At 42.3% G+C, this 21,827-nt stretch overlaps 1 protein-coding gene across 2 annotated transcripts; it reads left to right on the top strand.

Annotated features, from left to right (window-relative positions):
- The first annotated feature begins 1,237 nt into the window (after window positions 1-1,237).
- On the top strand, window positions 1,238-16,769 carry LOC124283722 (cell wall protein DAN4-like). Of its 2 annotated transcripts, none has more exons than XM_046719743.1 (8): window positions 1,238-1,260; window positions 6,026-7,712; window positions 8,468-8,601; window positions 9,260-9,474; window positions 11,598-11,863; window positions 12,970-13,176; window positions 14,133-14,238; window positions 14,724-16,769. In XM_046719743.1, exons 2-8 carry the CDS (start codon window positions 6,038-6,040, stop codon window positions 14,839-14,841), a joined length of 2,721 nt encoding a protein of 906 aa, XP_046575699.1. In that variant the 5' UTR covers window positions 1,238-1,260; window positions 6,026-6,037; the 3' UTR covers window positions 14,842-16,769. The 2 variants fall into 2 exon arrangements, with proteins under 2 accessions (XP_046575699.1, XP_046575698.1); XM_046719742.1 differs by lacking the exon at window positions 1,238-1,260 and adding an exon at window positions 1,561-1,676.
- Window positions 16,770-21,827: the final 5,058 nt, after the last annotated feature.

Raw genomic sequence — 21,827 nt, 5'->3', positions numbered from 1 at the left:
GCTAACAAGAGTTTGAAAAGTGGTCAGTGTCGTGGTGACCTTGAAAATAAGGTCAAGGTCACCCAAATCGACTGGTGTCTGCGTAATCTCCTAATGTAGGCTGTCACCAAATTTGAAGACATTGGGTACAACAGTTCATGATATATCGCGTTAACAAGAATCGGGACCTACGGACGGACGGACGCCGCTGAATACATAGTCCCCCGTTCCGCGTTGCGGCGGGGGAGAACAAGGCTGTTTGTATGTGACTGCTGTGGTATATCTGTCTATAGACTACTACAAACGGTGAAGAATGGAGCCAACAAAAGGAACCAAGACAGCATCTTGAACAATCTTAGCAACTTTTGGGTGCAAGAAAGTGATAATGCACACTTTCACTTAAATACCAAAAACTGCGTTTTGGATTACCACATTTGCAACAACAGACCGTGATTGTAATACAAAGAATGTAACCGGTTTGTTTAAAATGTTTACTGATGAAATCACGAGAGCCAGCTGTCACGTGTCAACTACCTGTATTATATACTGAGAGAAACGAAAAGGATCATTCCTTATTATTTTCCAGTTTTCATCACCACAGCGTTATTCAAAGCTGGTGATGATAACTAGAAAATAATACCTCAGGTTACATATACAGATACAGACACTAGTTTTCATTGCATTTATCTCTTCTAAAGATAAAGAAAGAACACACGGATCTGACTCCAAGATCAAACATGAACACATTCATTGGACTCCAACATCAACCATGGATACATTCATTGGACTCCAATACCAAACATGGACACATTCATTGGACTCGAAGGTCAAACATGGACACATTCTTTGGATTCCAGGATCAGCCATAGATACATTCATTGGACTCCAACATCAACCATGGATACATTCATTGGACACTGGACACATTCATTGGACTCCAACATCAACCATGGATACATTCATTGGACTCCAAGGTCAAACATGGACACATTCATTGGACCCCAGGATCAACCAAGGATACATTCATTGGACTCCAATACCAAACATGGACACATTCATTGGACTCCAATACCAAACATGGACACATTCATTGGACTCCAAGGTCAACGAAATCAGGTTTAAATTTGTATATGGAGCAATGTTTATACGAGCATCACGACTGCTGTCATAAATGTGTTGTAGTGTGATAGTAACGTGAACAAGAGAAACAACTGAATCTAGTTCTAGATGGACCAGATGGACCAGTGTCACATGTTCGGACAACACAACCATTGTTTACAGGTCAGTGTTTTGATAAGGACAAAGTAGTTCGCACACATTCAACGTTCCTGACGTTGCACGCAGGATTGCTGGAATGTTCACTAAAACGGCCTAAAACTAAACTCACTCATTCATTGAACATAGGATTTACGGTTCTTTTCCAACCAATCACGTGTCATTGTGACAAAACGTAATTGACTATTTAGATGTGTTGTGTAATTCAATCCTAGACCGTGTCACTTACTAAACATATACCCACTTTCATATCTGCCTGCGATTGATTATAACTGGCAGACTACTTATTGCATGTGATATGAATCACGATATCAATCTGTACCGCTCACCGCCATCCCTCGCTGATAACACCGACAATTAGTCAGGGCTAAGTTCAGACAGGTAGGCTTCCCTATACATTAAGGACGGGTCAAATCACAAAGGTAAATACATATTCAGCATGTTGTATATGATGACAATATTATTGTATGGATGTAAATATTCAGGTTTCTTCTTCAGAATGATATTGATATTATCAAGTGAGCGTATATTTGTTCTATTGGCCCTGGAAATAGGATCTGTATTGACTGTATCATCAGTGAAGCCTCTCTCCATCACTGACACTGTTATCATGTATATCAACCTTGTGTCGATATATCAGATCTTCTAATATTCTAAATATCACTACTGGATGTTTTATTCCAGATTCTCTCCAACATTGACTTTGTTATCATGTATATCCACCTTGTGTCGATATATCTTATTATCTAATCTTATATTCAAAATTTCATTAATTGATGTTTTATTCGAGATTCTCTCCAACACTGACTTTGTTACCATGTATATCCACCTTGTGTCGACATATATTATCTAATCTTATATTCAAAATTTCTTTAATTGATGTTTTATTCGAGATTCTCTCCAACACTGACTTTGTTACCATGTACATCCACCTTGTGTCCACCTATCAGATCTTCTAATATTCTAAATATCATTACTCGATGTTATAATCAACTACCACACATTGATTCCCTTGCGGAAGAGGTAGCTTACATCACATGCTTTATATCTTATTATAGTGAGGGGGCGGTGGAGTAGCCTAATGGTTAAAGCGTTGGCTCGTCACGCCGAAGACCCGGGTTCGAATCCCCACATGGGTACAATGTGTGAAGCCCATTTCTGGTGTCCCCCGCCGTGATGTTGCTGGAATATTGCTAAAAGCGGCGTAAAAACCAAACTCAGTCAGTCAGTCAGTATTATAGTGAGGATCTGATGGTAGCAATTTATAGTGCGTCCCCGTTATAAGAAAGCGATATCCGGTGGGAACTCCGGGTTTAAAAAGGGGTCCGGGTAAACTAGGGGCCAAGGAACCCATGCTAAGAGGCGAACGATGGATCAGGGATCAGGCTCGATGACTGTTGATTACATGTATTCGTACCTGACGGCGTGATTTGTTGTGTTTGTCTGTTGTTGCTTAACACCACATTGAGGCAATATTCCAGCTATATGGCGGCGGTCTGCAAACAATCGAAACTGGACCAGACAATCCAGTGATCAACAGCATGAGCATCGATCTATGCAATTGGGATACAATGACATGTGTCAACCAAATCAGCGAGTCTGACTACCCGACCCGTTAGTCTCCTTTACGACAAACATGGGTTGCTGAAGACTAATTCTAACCCGGATCTTCACGGGTCGACGGCGTGGATCGTTGCTAACGATATCAATCACTGGTTTGGTCTCGACTCGCTTATTTACTGGCCGTCGTCATACAGCTGCAATATTGCTTAAACAACAATCATACAAAACAAAACTATATGTATAGATACGACGACAATCAGAGGTTGTGGTTATGATTTGGAGTTTGGACAGTCGTGGCGTTTCGACCGATGTGTAGTACGTAGTCCTTTCCGAAACAAATAAGCCCTTCTTGCAACTGACAAAGGCTGTCGCCGATCTGGCACACCGACGGTCCGGATAGATCCTGCGTTTCCCATGCTTATACCAGAGCTGACTAATATTATATTTGTTGTGGGGGCGGTGGGGTAGCCTAGTGGTTAAAGCGTTCGCTCGTCACGCCGAAGGCCCGGGTTCGATTCCCCACATGGGCACAATGTGTGAAGCCCATTTCTGGTGTCCCCCGCCGTGATATTGCTGGAATATTGCTAAAAGCGGCGTAAAACCCAATTCACTCACTCACTATATTTGTTGTGTGTGTAGCCTGGCTGATGTTATGCGTTATGTGATGGTTTCACATTGAATTATCGGTTCTCTCTGTGTCATGACTGACTGCATATCAGACTTCTCACTCGCCTACCAAGGGATCCACTGACCCGTGGCATAGAATAGTCAACTTTCATTGAGAAATTATCCTTAAACATTAAAAACTATTTCCATTGGTTACCCGTTACCATCCTAGTTAGAACTGTTAAACACCAAACAAACAAAATAAACAAATTTTCCATGGGCGTAGTTATCCCAGACCACCGCTTATAGCACGAATTTGATATATAATGGGAGAAGTACATTGCATGATCCATGGTCTCGACATAGTACGCGTGGCTAAGACCTAAGATCTGGTGGAGATATCGACTTGAAAATATGTGGTTGCTGTGTCCTTGTAGATGATTTAATGAGTGCCTTTAAAATAATTAAAGGCATCTTCACTTTACACCATACACGTGCATATGCAACAATTCCCGTATTGGCCCATATTTAAAATGTACAGCGAGTGATGTTCTAGGAAATGCTAAAAATATAATTAGTAATAGGACGGTATCCTTGATACGTATACATACACATATGAGCATATCTGTACAAGTTATCACACAGATAACACTATCTGTATACATTGTATTGTACAGTACGCCTGGCATACCAAAGTAACTGTAAAAAATGTTCAAAACATTAAATGAAATCCAATTTAGAATTTTGACATGAATGAAGGCGTGTTGTTGTTTTGATAGAAATTAGCGTATCATGCACCTTTCCAGTTTAGAGACTGGTCCTTCTTATAAAGAGTTAGGGATTATGTAGTCAAATATGCTATATATCGCTATCACAGCGAGACGATGTGGATCTCACTATCTGAATACACCACGTGAATGTGCAATGTGTATCCATACCCGTCAGGCAAAGTACAGGATTTCCAGAGGTCATGGGGGCGGTGGGGTAGCCCAGTGGTTAAAGTGTTCGAGGGTTCTATTCCCCACATGAGTACAAAGTGTGAAGCCCTTTTCTGGTGTCCTCCGCCGTGATATTTCTGGATGATTGCTAAAAGCGTCGTAAAACTCACTCACTCACTCCAGAGGTCATGGTCCATTGGCAAGAGATCCATGATGAGCTAAGTTGAATTTGACACATGAGGAGAAATCTATGCAAAACAATTCACTGCGTATACTAGGTATCACGTTAAAGAGACTAGATACAGCAATTCATATGGCTAGTTTTCTGTAGCGTCTAAACCCTTATCAAATTGTGTGTTTTTTAATTTTTTATTTTTCATTTATTTTTTTATTTGTTTTTTTTAGAGTAAGGCTCTTAATCGCCATCACCCAAAGTCTTACCCACTCAGCCACTGAGATCTTGAGGTAATAGAATAGTTGTAGCGTAGATCACGTACTTGGGCGCAAACATGTACTCTGGTCCATGTCGCCCTTAAACTCTACCACCGCCACAGTGTACTTTGTGTTCCCTGACCGGTAATAACTGGAATGGTTCCCACTTTACGGGCACAGTTTAATCCCAAGTATAACGTGTGTTACATGGGACCACTTTCTGAAAGGATGGTGGATTCTAATCTATGTTTACCAAACTATCAATCGTGAAGCACTGATGCTTAACCCCTAGTGTCATTACTGCAGTATGTTTTCATACGATTTCAGGTTAGTGAACATTTTAATGTTACCAAATATTTGTTGTTTATAATTATTAATATTTATGAATTTAAGTGCAAAACCATTGTCATTTTGTAATTTGGTATTAATAAATAGATTAAAAAAGAGCCTTATTCTGGTAGCGTAGGTACGAATTTCGGATGGGACTCAACCCGGCATCTACTGGACCATCTAAGGATGACGTAGAGACTCACCATGTTATCTCAGCATGTTTGCGTCAATTTGTTGCAATTATCCAGAATGAAAATTAGAACCAATTGGCATGGTTAATTAATGCAGAAGTTGATAGTTAAAATATATCTTGATTTCAGTACAAGCAAGTCTTTGACTTCAGCAAATCTGGGGGTCGTGGAATAGCCTTATGGTTAAAGCGTTTGCTCGTCACACTGAAGACCCGATTTTGATTCCCCACATGGGTACAATGTATGAAGCCTTTCATGGTGTCGCCCGCCGTGATATTGCTGGATGATTGCTAAGAGCGTCGTAAAACTCACTCACTGACTCAGCAACTCTGGTTTTCCGTTAGATACGTCTGACGGGCGGACAGAGTCGCCGGCTTAGTAGATGCATGTCCCCGTGGTAGATCGATGCTAGAATGATGAAAGTCAGTGGATTGTGTGGTCCACACTCGAGCAGTTACCGATCGCCATCACATAGTTGGAATTAGTGAGTGAGTATGGTTTTACGCTGCTTTTAGCAATATTCCAACAGTATCAGCATGGGTGCACCAGAAATGGGTTTTACACATTGTACCCATGTGAAGAATCGAACGCGGGTTTTCGGCGGGACGAGCGAACGCTTTAACCACTGGGCTACCCTACCGCCACAAGCCGCAAAGGAACACTGGTTCAACATCCCTATATGTTATTGATTTAATTCGGCTTTCGTTGCAGTAACCAGCAGTGATGACATTCAACAAATTGTATTTCCACGTCGGGTTATTTCTCTTCACAATTGTGTCTTTCTGCCACACAAGACAATGTTCCTTAAAGAAACATCCTTGCATAAGTGAATTCAAACTCTGGACTCTGGATGAAAATCGTCAAGGTTTTGTAGAAATATCTCTTCCCGCGCAGCCTCTTTCAAAATCTCAGTACAGTGTAAAGTTGATGTCGAAGACTTCTATGTACGCTGTACAACTGTTTGAAGACCCTTACCGGAACCGGAAGTACGCCATGTGTAACATTGCACTAGGGGAGGATGTGGATGACAACCAACCGTGGGCCATTGTGCTCTTGGGAGGAGGAACTGTCATTGATGGCGTAATCTATACATATAACTATTCAGATTCTCGGGCCCAGGCACTCTCCGAAGACACTGGCCTGGATGATAATGTTTTGGTTGATAACAAGAGTCTCTCGCTCAGTCGGTGTGGTTCATCATATGTCCAGTCATTTCCCACGATGGGGGAGGACAATGACTGCCCCACTTACATTGATGTATTTACGGTAGATGACAGCGATGATGAAATGGAAGATGAACCGGATGCCGCTGCCAGTCCTCCGAGGCGGAAGTCCCCTGTTTCACAATTTACCGGAATTACAAACAATAAAAAAACCACATCAAGAATGCCTGAAAAAACCACGAAACTAACACGTGCAACCGACAAACACCATGGAGCAAGTTCCAAATCGCCGTCATCGACAAAACCTTCGAGTACACCTACGAAGACTACCGGTGTGGTTACGCACAGATCACAACAAACATCAACACGTCAACATACCTCAGCGTTAACGCAACCAACGTCACCAAGGAGTTTAGCTTCTACAAAACAACCAACCGCGCCGCCTTCACCATCGTCAACGAAGCCAACGTCACCACGAACTTCAGCTTCTACAAAACATCAACCAACCTCAACGTCTTCATCATCGTCAACGAAGCCAACATCACCACTAACTTCAGCTTCTACAAAACATGAACCAACCTCAACGTCTCCATCATCGTCAACGAAGCCAACATCACCACGTAGTTCAGCTTCTACTAAACATCAACCAACCTCAAAGTCTTCATCAGCGTCAACGAAGCCAACGTCACCACGAACTTCAGCTTCTACTAAACATCAACCAACCTCAAAGTCTTCATCAGCGTCAACGAAACCAACATCACCACGAAGTTCAGTTTCCACAAAACACCAACCAACCTCAACGTCTTCATCATCGTCAACGAAGCCAACACCACCACGAAGTTCAGCTTCTACTAAACACCAACCAACCTCAACGTCTTCATCATCGTCAACGAAGCCAACACCACCACGACGTTCAGCTTCTACAAAACACCAACCAACCTCAACGTCTTCATCATCGTCAACGAAGCCAACATCACCACGAAGTTCAGCTTCTACAAAACAACCAACGTCTTCATCATCACATTCCCCAAATGCTACTGAACACGGATCTACAGAAACATCCAGAACTGAAGTGTCATCCAGTTCCTCGGGCTCTACCAGCAGTGTGTCTATGACTGCATCATCGCCGACAACGTCCTCCTCACCTGTTGCACCATTCCTCAAAAACCCCGTTATCAACGAGGTCAGCATTCTTGTTCGGAATGATGTCAACAACTCTTTTATAGAACTAAGAGGTAACACAACGTAATCTGTTTTATTCTTTTTCGTTATTACATATATGTCCCCCTAGTGATCCAGGGTTGGAATTGGTCCCAACAAACCATGCCTGTCATAGGGAATGGTGTGTGTGTGCGTGCGTGCGTGCGTGCGTGCGTGCGTGCGTGCGTGCGTGCGTGCGTGCGTGCGTGTGTGTGTGTGTGTGTGTGTGTGTGTGTGTGTGTGTTCAGATTGGTTTGATTGTGTGGCATTGTCTCCAATTGCGTTGGGCGTTTCTTACAATATATCACCGGTTTCTCCGGCCAAGACTTGATTATTTGCGAATAGTAATGTTGTTGGTGTTAAACAACAAACAGTTTCTATACTCTCTGTCAATAAAAGCCTGTATGACACGACAGTCTGTAGTTGATAAGCCCGGAGAAAACAGTGACTAGCATGAGCACACGTTTCGATCGCTGCCTACCCTAAACACTGGATCCCTTTTGCTTTTGCTTGAGAGTCATTCGATATGGCAGCATATAATATATTTTGGTGTAATTATTATCATTATTAAAATCTGGTTATGTGTGTATGTATGTATGTGTGTGTGTATGTATGTGTGCATGTGTGCGTGCGCGCGCGTGCGTGCGCACGGACGTACGTACGTATGGATGGATGGATGGATGGATGGACGGACGGATGGATGGATGGATGGGTGGATGGATGGACGGACGAACGAAATGTCAGTCGATGTCGTCGAGACGACCATTGATCATGATTCTGATTCCTGCAGGACCAAACATGACCCTGGTCAACTTTTCTCTGGTGGTGTTTGACGGAAAATCGACGGAGACTCTCTTCCACAAACGATTTGGCAAGCACGAAGTTATCAATGGGAGCGGTATCGTTGTAGTGCATTACGCCTTGGTAATTTGAATACTGATTACATTCGTCAACATGAACGTTATAGCTGCCATATAAACGTCTACGCTGTATTGTGTATCTGTTGTTATAATGAGGGGCGGTGGGATAGCCTAGTGGTTAAAGCGTTCGCTCGTCGCACCGAAGGCCTGGGTTCGATTCCCCACAAGGGTATAATGTGTGAAGCCACTTCATTGTGTCCCTCGCCGTGATATTGCTGGAATAATACTAAAGGTGGCGTATTATCGTCTCGTATTATCGCTTTCTCAAGATCTGGGTTAGAATTGGTCTTCAGCAACCTATGCTTGTCATAAGAGGCGACTAGTGGGATCGGGTGGTCAGGCTCGCTGACTTGGTTGACACATGTCATCGTATCCCGATTGCATACATCGATGCTCGTGCTGTTGATCACAGGATTGTCTGGTCCATACTCGATTATCTACAGACCGCTACCATATAGCTGGAATATTGCTGATTGCGGCGTTAAACAACAACCGACCAACTATTGCTTTCTCGTCTTTGCTATGGTTTTTTCGCCGTATCAATTTCAATCGATTTATCCTTTTGTCGCGATAAAGTGATGTCTCCGCTCGGCCACCATACTAAAAGTGTATGCTTCAGTGGGGTGCTTAAACATCATCAGTCGTTCTGCTTCTTCATCCAGAAACACAACCACACAGCCAATGATTCGTCTGTGGCAGTTGCATTGTATGACAACTCCAAATGGCTCCAGCACTACACCGACCACATACCAATCAACCAGATACGCGGACTATTGGATTCCTTCATAGTGCGTACTACCGAGGAAGATATCCACACCGACATCTTGGAGAACCTAGTACCCAAGTCGACCAAGAGAATCTTTACTGTCAACCCAAGGTAATTACCCCGTCATTTTAAATACTGCTTGTTTTCACGTCCATGGTTATTCACCTCAAATGGGGGAGATGGGGTAGCCTAGTGGGTAAAGTGTTCGCTCGTCACGCCGAAAACCCGGGTTCGATTCCCACATGGGTACAATGTATGAAGCTATTTTCTGGTGTCCCCCGCCGTGATATTGCTGGAATATTGCTAAAAGCGGTGCAAAACTAAACTCACTCACTACAGCCTGAGCGGAGCGAAAAATAATGTGGATCAGGAACCCAGTAGAGGTAATGACTCTACTTCTTAGCGCAACTTGGGTTGCATATATTTGAGGAGCTGAGACCGTGTCATAATTGCGTTTCGCCTTGAGCATTGGTATTAATATAACTAAATCAAAGAAGGTTCGTGTGATCCTGGTAGTCAGGCTGGTTAGACTCCGAACCCTTGACCCCTTCACAGCGGATGGGACTTCTCTCGGGAAGTGCTGCCTTGTCGAAGCCACCGGGATCTTCTCAGAGAAAATGTAGTCTCAGGATGAGGACAGTTTTTTATGGATACACAACTTCTTTATTCTGTATAGGAGACTGTTTTTAAATAGACAGCGTGCCGGATTGTACAGATGACACGGTTACCTCCGACTAGAAGTGAACAAGTTTTGTCAGTCTCATATACATTGTTGTATCACAATAAAACATGTCAACTCACTCAGATTAAAATGTCTTTGTGGGCAACCATGTCGTTTCAACGCAAGGTTAATTGGTGACAATACACATCCAGCGAAAAATGATAATGATGATAATTGCACTAGCCACGGACGGGACTGAGATGTTATGCCGGTGTTGACAACTTGCCGGATTGGACAACTGCCGGTTTTGACAGCTTCCACTGTATATCACTTGCTTGACAACGACATTACAATCTATGTCGAAACGTAGCCTATACAGAATAGTTGTATATCCATAAAAAAATTGTCCTCATCCTTCATCTCCTCAATTTCAAGAATGCCAACCAAAGAAAATGTCGACTCCCCAACAGTAGCGTTATGCATCACCCGACCCGTGAAGGTCCGGGTTAGAATTGGCCTTCAGTAACCCATGATTGTCGTAAGAGGCGACTAACGGGATTGGGTGGTCAGGCTCGCTGACTTGGTTGACACATGTCACCGGTTCCCAATTGCGTAGATCGATGCTCATGCTGTTGATCACTGGATTGTCTGGTCCAGACTCGATTATTTACAGACCGCCTCCATATAGCTGGAATATTGCTGAGTGCGGCGTAAAACTAAACTCACTCACTCTGCATCACCCAGATTGTCAGAAGTGCCATGTTCCTGGCAGCAAACACGGGTATACTCTCCCATTCCCTCCCAATGCCAGTTATCAGATCAGGAGGTACACAACCTCAGGCACCAGGACCAAGAGACAATTTGTTCCTAGGGATGCAAGAGTCACATTTCGTAAGCGATGTCCGCATATCTGCGACGTTTCTGAACAATGTTTTTCATCCCATTTTTGACAAAAGGGGCTCAGAATTCAGTGATATAAATATTAATTGGACATTCAAGGTTATCCATGTAAAGGGGGCAAATAGAGTTATTGGTATAATTATACTACTCTAACAACAACAACAAAAACAACGTCAACTACTACTACTACTACTACGGGATCCTACTAGTAGTAGTAGTAGGAGTAGTGAGTGAGTGAGTTGGATTTTACGCCGCTTTTAGCAATATTCCCGCAATATCACGGCGAGGGAACACCAGAAATGGGCTTCGCACATTGTACCCATGTGGGGAATCGAACCCGGGCCTTCGGCGTGACGAGCGAACGCTTTAACCACTAGGCTACCCCTACCGCCCCAGTAGTAGTAGTAGTAGTAGTAGTAGTAGTAGTAGTAGTAGTAGTAGTAGTAGTAGTAGTAGTAGTAGTAGTAGTAGTAGTAGAAGTAGTAGTAGTAGGGGCGGTGTGGTGACGCCGAAGGCTTGGATTCGATACCCCACATGTGTATGTGCAGTGTGTTAAGCCCACTTCTGGTGTCCTAATATTGATAAAGCGGCGTAAAACCCAGCTCACTCATTACTACTACTAAAACTACTACCACTAATACTACTTATACTAATACTACTATTCCGTTGACAGTTTGATTAGTGGAAGATCGAACGTGAGCATCAGCAGGTGCGGGAATGACACCAAAGATCCAGGATCCTTCATCTTAGCGCCCTCTACCATCGGTCTATCAAACAACTGTACAACGGGTTACGGCAACAGGGTCCAGTTTAAACTCTCGAACGCCAACTGCGAGGACTTCCGGTCAAACAAAGCACTACAGCAAAGCCTGATTGACGTCATCGTGAACAGCGTCAACGACAAGTGCAAATGTGGATTGTCGCAGGTGCTTGTGAAAGGTATCAACAGCTATTCCCTATCTTCATGCATAAAAATATATAGTAATAGTAATAGCCTTAGAGTTGTCCCAGGAATAGAGACTCCAGCAATTCTATAATATACTTGTATACTACTGTACTTGGAGCCACCCAGCCTTAAACAACAAATACGTTTGCTACCTGACATCTTGACCTTTACGAAAACTACCGGCAGAGCAGAACACGCTCATTTCATCCGCGAACACCTTGTGTGATCACCTATCCTAATAGAGCCTAGGTTCTTGAGTTTGTCCTTTCCATTATAAAAACATATTAAAATCATGGGCCCTTAAGCACCCACGATTTTAATTGGGTTACTCTCAGAAGTCTAGTTTAGTCGGGAATGATTGTTTTAAACACATGCTTTACACGTCAGAAAAACAATTGATCAGGGAATTAACTGTCTTTTAATATATCCTTTAGGACGGGTTTAAATAGAAATTTCCCTCAAAAGTGCACACTTCGAAATTTCATTCCATTGTCTAATAAAGTAGTCATGTTAGTTCGATCATTCACATTTGGCAATGTCACGGCTTCGCCTTGAAGTTCTGCAGATGGGTTAGAACTGGTTGACAGCCACCCACAATTTGATAAGTTGTTAAGGCCCTCTAACTTGATGCACGACAAGGTATCTTAATTACGTAGATCGATGCTCATGATGCCACCCTCTGGGTTGTCTAGTTCAGACTCGATTATTTAAAGGCTTCTTTTAAAGGAAACGTTGCCACAAGCTGCATGGGAAGTATGTCTTCCACATGCACTAGGCTGTTGTCTTTGGGCGTTTGAATCAAACATGGTGCTGGTGTGTTTCAATACCCCTGTTTTTCGCTGTTTTTGACAATGTTTCATTTCACTCAAACCAAAACGAATATTGAATCAGTTGCGTCAATGCATGTTCTAACATGTCGTTTAAAGTGACTATTAAGCACACAAAAAGTTTCATTTACCTTAGAGTATAAAAGGCCTCACCACGTTTAAGTTTATAAATGACTATCAAATTTTAGGGTGTTCCCATACTTTTTGTTTTTAGTATATATAAAATATTGCCCAAAGCAGCGTAAAACAATATTCAGTCATGCTATCATCAGAGAGGAAGTACATATGCGGGAGCCTCATCTTCGAGGCCTATCTGGAATCAAGCTTCCCCTGGCAGTCCCACCTCATCTTCCACGGCTTCCGCAACTTCGTCCACACTTCCAACACCGTCATTGTCGGTCCTCGCAGCTACATCACCGACTCCACCTGTTTTCAGGACTGCCTGCCGCCAGCCACCAAACCCGGCAGTAAAGGCGACGGTGAGATATGTTTAAGTTATCGTGTGTGGATAATGTGCTTTTTTAAAAAAAGATATATAATTAATATTGGAATTTGTAGAGGTTGAGGTAATCTCCCTACTCATACGTTTATTATCTTATCAATCATTTTCCAATTGCGAAGATCGATGCTCCTGTTCTCAGTCACTGGATTGTCTGATCCCAAGTATCGATTGTTTACACACTGTCGTCATATAGCTAGAACATTCCGAACGCGGTGTTTAACAACAAACAATAGTAAACATTAAGCATTTTCTATTAAATATATTGTCAATATTTGTCGCCTTTACTATTTAATTTGAACATATGTTTTTTTCTATTATCTCCATTCCTTATTAATCGCCCTCTAAATGACATACGAGGCATAGTCAAGAGTGTACCAACTGAGTGAGTGAGTTTAGTTTAACGCCGCACTCAGCAATATTCCAGCTACATGGCGGCGGTCTGGCAGCAATTTTGTACATAAAAAAACATTTAAAAATATGCCTAGAAATTATGCATAAATTTTGAAAGGTCCCTCAGGGTAAATATTCCCTTTCAAACTTCAAACAGCTGGTAAAGTCAAATCTGGGATTAAATCCCCTGAACGGTGGAAATATACAGAAAATTCCCAAGATAAACTTGTATATTGTACACAATACATATGAGATTATACGTTTCTGCTCACATTTGGACGCCAGTATACCGACATTCAATATTTAATAATGAAGTTACCTTTGTCTTTTCATAAAGTGTTTTAAACATATCTTTCTTCACCGGGCGGTGGGGTTGGCCTATAGTGGTTAAAGCGTTGGCTCGTCACGCCGAAAACCCGGGTTCGATTCCCCACATGAATCCAATGTTTGAAGCCCATTTTTGTGTCCCCTGTCGTGATATTGCTGGGCCATTGCTGAAAGCAGCGTAAAACCCAACTCACTCACTCACTCTTTCTTCACCAGACAACGTGACCTTGACAGTGGCTGTGGTGGTATCGTGTGTCGGTGTTTTCCTCATCATCGCAATGAGCGTGATCATCTACATCCGTCGGAAGAAGAGGGGCATCGTGTGAGTGAAAAGATTGACCTCGACTACGACTTGAGATTTCATTCAATACATAGATTGTGTCAATATTCCTCTTTCTGTAACGGAAAAGTGCATTGACTTCTTATGCTTAAATTGGAATATTAAATTATATATACCGTACATTTCATATCAGTTCTAGTGCAAGTAGTATCTTTCTCCTTTGGCTGTGTCCGTTAACTGTACCAGGATCTGCTTAAAGGTAGATCTGTGGGTCCTGTTGTATTCTTGTCATTTTTATCAATGAACAAGATAACCGTCTCTGACATATATATCTTACAAGCGTCATTTCGACAACACCCGATAAATCGTCGTGATAAAATAATGTTTTAAGCAGAGTCAAACCCTATTTACTCCCCTTTATTTCTTGAATGTAAATCACCCATGGCACCAAAGTGTATAGTCTGGTCGATATCCAATACCAATATCCAATATGTATCCCTTAGTTTTAAGACATCGTTCCTTTACAGGACATTCCGGCTGACGAACCTAGGGAAACTGGACACGTCGAGCATGTTGCACGAGGACAAAGACGACCTCATTGACGAGGACAACGCCACCTTTAGGACTATCTCCATCGCCTCTTAAATCTGCGCATTAATCTAGTCTCGCCTCAAATGTGACACTGTGACGTCACGTCCGCAGGAAATCAAGACCTGAGACTTGGGTGATCATTATTATTACTAACGCTTAAACGTGCGAAAAGGAAGCGAAGGATCGAATACTATTTGATGCCCCTTCTGAGACTTTCAGCTGCACGTATATAACAAGGCAACACCAAGCCACCAGATATAGGTCAATCGCCTTCTTCCTAACCGATGTCGTCACAGGATATTGGTGTATGCCGCATTGCAAACTCGTCTATTCAGTGTATTATATATCCATTATTTCCATAAATAGTTTCAAATTTCACGACGCTAAAAATAGGCGTCCAATCAGACTGCTCAAACGAGCGAGAGAAATTCCGTGCTCCGTTCAGTGATGTGCCTTGAATGCTGTACATCCCAGCCCTCCAATTAAACTACTCTCACGGGCGAGAGAAATTATGTGCCAAGTTTGAAGGTCGTCGGACGTGACGTGGAATCGACGGCGGCGAATGTATCCTCGGCCCCGTTCCTCAATGCAATCGTCGCGCTAAGCTGATCGTAACTTCCACACTTCAACAGACTTACGACAATCGTAGCTACAATGGATGCTTTCTGTACAGTGGCGTTATCATAGCATCGGAATTCTTAATTGTGCGTGTCAGATGACTGCTGTATGTTGAGGTCATGTTTGATGCACAATACGTTGACATGCTTCATATGAACATGACTGGTACAATCCTGTTTTCTTTCGGTATGTACGTGTCATCAGCGACTGATAGTGTTTAGTTCATCTGATCAGGTGCTTGCTTAGTGGACGTGTTATCGTCTATGCCTGTTTATGTGGCCAGCCTCGATTATGAATCGTAAATACTGCTGACTGCGGCGCCAAACAACATTCCCTCCACGGCACAATGTGACCAGTTGTATAATCAGCGAGTACATCCTTCGCATGATTGTGAACCCGTGAATCGGTCCTCGACCATCCATGCTTGTCGTAAGAAGCGACTAACGGGATCGGGTGGTCAGGCTCGCTGGCTTGGTTAACACGTCATCGTATCCAAGTTGCGTAGATCGATGCTCATGATGTTGATCACTGGATTGTCTGGTCCAGGCTCTATTATTACAGACCGCTGCTATATAGCTGGAATATGCTGACTGCGGCGTTAAACAACAATCAGTCAATCACTTGATTGTGATACTGTCACCACTTAACATCTTGAATGCACAGGCCCTCGTGTCTTTGCGAGGATTAAAGATTTTTTTTAAATATACATATAAAGTTGAGATAACCCCCCCGACTCGAAATACTTCACAGTACAATACATAATGACCTTGTTATGATGTTTTGTACTGTGAACCATTTCGAGGCGGGGGTCATCTAAAAAAACAATATGTTTTTAATCATTCATCCTCGTAAAGACACGAGGGCCTGTGCTTGAATGTTCCTTCAAATCTGGAATGAGCCTGGACTGTTCCTGACCCAAGTCCTGTAAGCTATAGTAAGGTGCATTGTGTATGACCGACCTAATCATCCTGGTTGTCTCAGATGAGGACTGATAGTGGTTGACCTGTCTGCTAGCTGTGTATGTATGGTGTTATGTGGGACACTGCAACCGAATCAACACATGGGGTGATTTCATGGGCATTGGTAAAGGAAGCTTAGAAATTTTGGAAGAAACAAACCACTCCTCTGTATACAATTCAAAAGGAGACCCAATTAGATATGATTTGAAGCTGTATAATATATTCCTGTCTCATTCACGGCTACATACTTTACTTTTGGGAGAAGGTTTGTGAGTAATGTAAATATATGTCATGTATATACCCATGTGTATAGTTAATATACAAGGTGAGACGAATGATTCATATTTTCATGGAAATTTAAGTTTTCAGTTTTAGCCACTTGTAAATAAAACATAAACTGATTAATACGTCACTGGCTTTTTATGTGTAAATAATGGTTACTGACAGTAGTTTTGAAATACGTTTGTCACTTTGAATAACATTTGATGGAGGCTTGGAAAGCTAACGCGAAGATTTGACGTTTGGGCAAAGATGGGTACGCGGAAGAGTAAGCGGAGGTAGATAACGCTGGGCGTCGACTAAATTCTGTAGTAATAGGATCATCAGACGCTGGGCGTCTGTAGCATCAGACGCGTCTCTTAGCAATCACTGATTAGACCCGATTAGAACTTTGATCTGTCAATATCATAGAATGGGTAACCTTAAGGTTATCCAAAACACGTGTGTTAAAACGGTGTGATAAAGCTGATACACTGATCAAAGCGGTGTTACACGGAAGTTTGGATCTGCCAGGTCAAACTGATCCCCACCTGCCTATCTGTGCTTGCTGTGAGAACCTGGCTCGAACCTGGTTCGGTGACTTTGTTGACTGCTTGTCATCGTTCGCTGATAAGACGTTGCTAATACTATATATATATAGACCCGTGAATGTCTTCAGTAACTCATGCTTGTCGGAATAGCCGACTAACGGGATCAGGTTGTCAGGCTCGCTGACTTGGTTGACACCTGTCATCGAATCCCTATTGCGTAGATCGATGCTCATGCTGAAGATCACTGGATTGTTTGTCCAGACTCGATTATTTACAGACCGCCGTCATATAGTTGAAATACTGCCGAGCGCGGCGTTAAACAACAAACAAACAAGAACTGGAATATTAAACGGCGTAAAACGACAAACACTCACTAAGATCAGTGTGAATGGTGAAGACAAAGGGCTGTTTGGCAAACTGTGTACCATCTTCGTCTAGTGTACGAAACCACAAAAATAAACTAGAATTTACATGAAAGAGTGAACTATGTCATCAGATATGTTACAGATCTATCTTTATCCTACGATTTTACAAATTTCCACCTGCAAGACAAGGGGCAGATGTCATTGTGGATACAAGAAAAGATACAGGGTACACTGGAGAAAAAACATTTTCCTGGTGTATTATTTGTAAGGGCGAGAGTTCAAATTGTAGACCAAACGTTAAAGTTGCCCGTAATAATGTTTGATATTTTAAGCTCAAAAGAATTAAAACAGGATATACTACAAACGTAACCAATTTTTCTCGACGAATCAACTTTTACGAAGCTAATGACAGATATGCTGAAGAATGATACAGTATTATGATCCAGAATTGCCAACCTCAGTGAGCCCAGATGCAGGTTATGGGCTATGCGGAGCAGTTACTTGGTCGTCTTTTGATATTAACATTTTCGGAAAGGAGTCTTATGCCCAAAGGTTTGGTTGCACTCCAGCTATATGGCGGCGGTCTGTAAATAATCGTGTCTGGACCAGACAATCAACAGCATGAGCATCGATCTACGCAATTGAGATACGATGTCAACCAAGACAGCGAGCCTGACCACCCGATCCCGTTAGTCGCCTCTTACGACCAGCATGGGTTACTGAAGACCAATTCTAACCCGGATCTTCATGGGGTTATGCCCAAAGAGAAAACGCATCGAGTGTCTAGCAAGAGTTTGTGTATGTGGGAAAGAGCCAGCGTGCAGGCATCAGACGGATCATAACCCTTGGAGCTTCTAAAAAAACATGGTTTGAATTGGGTGCCGTTTCGATGGCAGACACCCTCGATTAGACTAAGACGTTTTGATAAGAGTTCATTGGTGACTTCCACCGAGGGCACCAAGGTGTTAACAACCGACCATTTCGGTTTAAAGAGTCATTCAAGACAACTTCCTCTGTCAAAGAAGCCATGGCAATAGGTGGCTACAGACGTAGCCATCACGAAGGAAACGAATTTACCGGATATTACTCTAGATGTTTTGAAATGACGTAAATCACAAATATTACTTGCAGACAATATATTGGAAAGCTCAAGGCCATGTTTGTGTGCTGGTGCGTTCAAAGGAATATTCAGATAACGGAAGTCAGAATAACTTTGCTCAGTTTAATAACAAGTACCACTTTCGTCAAACGGCAACTAATTCACGCTTTCCTCGGGCCAACGGTGAAGAGAAGTACGCGTAGTGAAACGTCTGTCACATGAAGATGATTTATATATTGATCTAATGGAGTAGCGTTTGACCCCAGGTGACGTTACTGGTAAATCCCCGGCTCAGACAGATCAGAACACATATGCCAACTCTCTAAATAAATCTTACTCCTCAGTGGCTGGACTTGAAGTGAAACGGCAAGATGAGAACGCCAAAACGCCATATGAAACTTACTACGAGAAATGCGTGTTCCGTATCAGCACATTCATTCACTTCTGCCGCTCTGCGCATATTTTCCAAGACATGCGTATTGACATAAGGTTCAGCCAGTTTAGGACAGGTTGCATGGAAATTCTGTGAGCGAAACGTTAGAATTTAACTATAGTATATGTTTAAGAAGAATTCCTGTGAAGCGATAGACATCATCATACATTGCAAACTTAGCGCGAAGATAAGTAAGATTGCACTAGGATTGGTTTGTGAAACTGGCGTAAATTCTAAGGTAACCTATTTTACAGCATTTTACGTAGGAAGATATGACAGGAGTAACCTCTGTGGGAAGAGAATGATTTTACAGCTACGCTAATTTTTTCTGTAATAGGGCATTGACTGCCTCTGAAAAGTTATGTGCATTCATTCAACGAATGGCTCATGAGAAATACTATAAAAACTTGTGGGAGCGCTGGCCTAAGTCCTTCTCGCCCCAAGTGCCCACCAGAAACTGTTCTATGCAGCAACTTCTTGAACGTCAACTCAGCACAAGGTGGATAACTCTAAATTACTCGCTACCGATGATTGCCGCTAAAAAATGTCAACGACAGCCCTTGTCATTTTACTCGCGCTTCCGTTATTTACCGACAATCACCTCAAATATACTTACAATATCAAGAAACACAATTAACACATTCCACGATGGTTCTACAAAAATGATTCAACGGAATACGAAAGCCTAACTGTATAAACTATTATTCTAAATTCAACTTTTAACCACTTGGTGAGTGAGTATGATTTTACCCTTTTAGTCCAGGAATATCACGACTGGGGAGTGAGCTTTGTAATCAAAATAGAAACCGTCTTCGGCATGATAAGCGAGTCGGCTACATACATGCATTGATTTTGTCATCATGTATACTAACTGGTTTACAAGTACATAGCATATAAAGTGACTGTAGTGTTGCTCGGTGGTTAAAACGTTACGCTGAAGCCTGGGTTCGAGTTAATACAGTTTGTGAACCCTGTTTCTGGTGTCCCCCAGCCGTGATATGGTAAGACTATGGCAAACCATGGCGTACAGCAATACTCACTCAGTGACGTACCTACTGGCAGTGTGTTTTACAACAGTTCGTTGTCCGGATCACCTGATAATACCTGAACCATGACTGTGAGGTATATGTATTCTAAATATATTTTTCAAAGAATTGAGATATATTAGATTAAGCCCAGTCCGTGTTTTTCCGCAATGAAATCAACATCAGAGAAATGAGTGATTAAATCTCAGGGGAAAGACGTGTGTCGTGTAATAACATATTTTCTAGACTATATTTAAACATACGCGTATTGGCACCACATACGATTTTGCTTATATAATACCTGTTTAAATGTCAAGTATAGTGTACAGGCCCCCCTAACCAACGGAAGCAAGAATGTGTATATGGAAAGAAATCCCTCCAGTTTAAAACATATAATAGCAGGAATTGAAGGAAATCGATCTATTTTGGTCCCCAATGCGTTCAGAATGGAAAAAGACGATCTGGTTTTCATGCACGAACATCAAATTTGGCAGAAATAGTAGCTTATTCGGTTGCAAATTCGACCGTTTCGGTCGTAGTGTAGCGTAGTATCAGCAGAGTACAGTATAAGTATAGATTCACGTAAGAAATTAATAAATTCTGACTCGAATGTAAAATACTCTATGTTGCCTGTTAATAATACACACTGGAGAGAAGACTTGGCATCTTTAACAGAAATAGCCTTACCGAGGCCTTGAGTATGTCCATGACGTCAAGGATGATGAAGTGTGGCGTCATCTTCTCTGTCGCGTCACTCAATCTCACCTCCAGAATGGCAACCGTATACGTCAGCAGTGATATCTGAATACGTCAGCAATGCCGAAGAAGGCTCCGTTTGTCTAAATTGATTTGGATTATATTTCCTGTTATGAATAACGACGAGAAATTATTAACCGAGTGTGTTTCCGAAAATTTCATGTTAGGAATAATAATTATATGATAAACATTTTCTTGTACGTGGTGTATCATAAGAGTGAAAATAATTATAAAACACAAAAAATTGGGATACGAAAACACTTGAAAGAAATTTTCACTTTATCATGAAATACCATTCTTGTCTTAAATCAAACGATGTTTATTATGTAATTTCACTCATAGTAGTTTCTAGCAATGCATAACAGATTTATCATATAAAGGTGAGGTGAGGTGAAATTGGGTTTAACGTCGTGCTTGAGAATATTTCGCTCATATGACGACGTGCATGCGTGTGTATGTGAATGTGTGGCTGCTTGTACTAGCCCAGACTGAAGCTGGTTTTATAGTGCTAGCCCACTGAGATACCATGCCGCAGTGAAGCATGAATACCCCACTCAGACACATTATACTGACTCCGAGCCGACCAGTCCTTGTTGTACCCATTAATGCCGGGGCGCCAGACAGGGATCAACAAGTACCATAGTTTAACGTCTTTTGGTATGACGCGGTCGGGGATCGAACCCGCGACCTTCCGCTCTCCGGGCGGACGCTCTAACCACTACACCACGGAGGCGGTCGCCATTACTGGACTGTCAAGCATGGACTGTGAGACCTCTGCTGACCAGGATTCTACGGGTTGCGCTTAATAGTCGCCTTTAAACTGCTTTGTCTGTTGTTTACCGCTGCTTGTAACGACATTAAGCATAATGGAGGTGGTTTGTAAGTAGTCGAGTCAGAGCCAGACAAATCTAGTGATTGACATCATGAGCATCAATCCACACAACGAGGATATGATGACACAACGATCTATTTGTTC

The sequence above is a fragment of the Haliotis rubra genome, unplaced genomic scaffold (genome assembly GCF_003918875.1).
Source record: "Haliotis rubra isolate DU_JTF1 unplaced genomic scaffold, ASM391887v1 Scf32, whole genome shotgun sequence".
NCBI lineage: Eukaryota > Metazoa > Mollusca > Gastropoda > Lepetellida > Haliotidae > Haliotis > Haliotis rubra.
This window is presented reverse-complemented; position numbering and strand designations above follow the sequence as displayed.

What these genes read in the sequence shown, in the direction of transcription:
- LOC124283722 (XM_046719743.1), top strand. Translation starts at nt 6,038, where the DNA reads ATGACATTCAACAAATTGTATTTCCACGTCGGGTTATTTCTCTTCACA. An exon ending in ATCTTTACTGTCAACCCAAG is followed by an intron (nt 9,475 to 11,597) that starts GTAATTACCCCG and finishes TTCCGTTGACAG; the next exon opens with TTTGATTAGTGGAAGATCGA. An exon ending in ACCCGGCAGTAAAGGCGACG is followed by an intron (nt 13,177 to 14,132) that starts GTGAGATATGTT and finishes TTTCTTCACCAG; the next exon opens with ACAACGTGACCTTGACAGTG.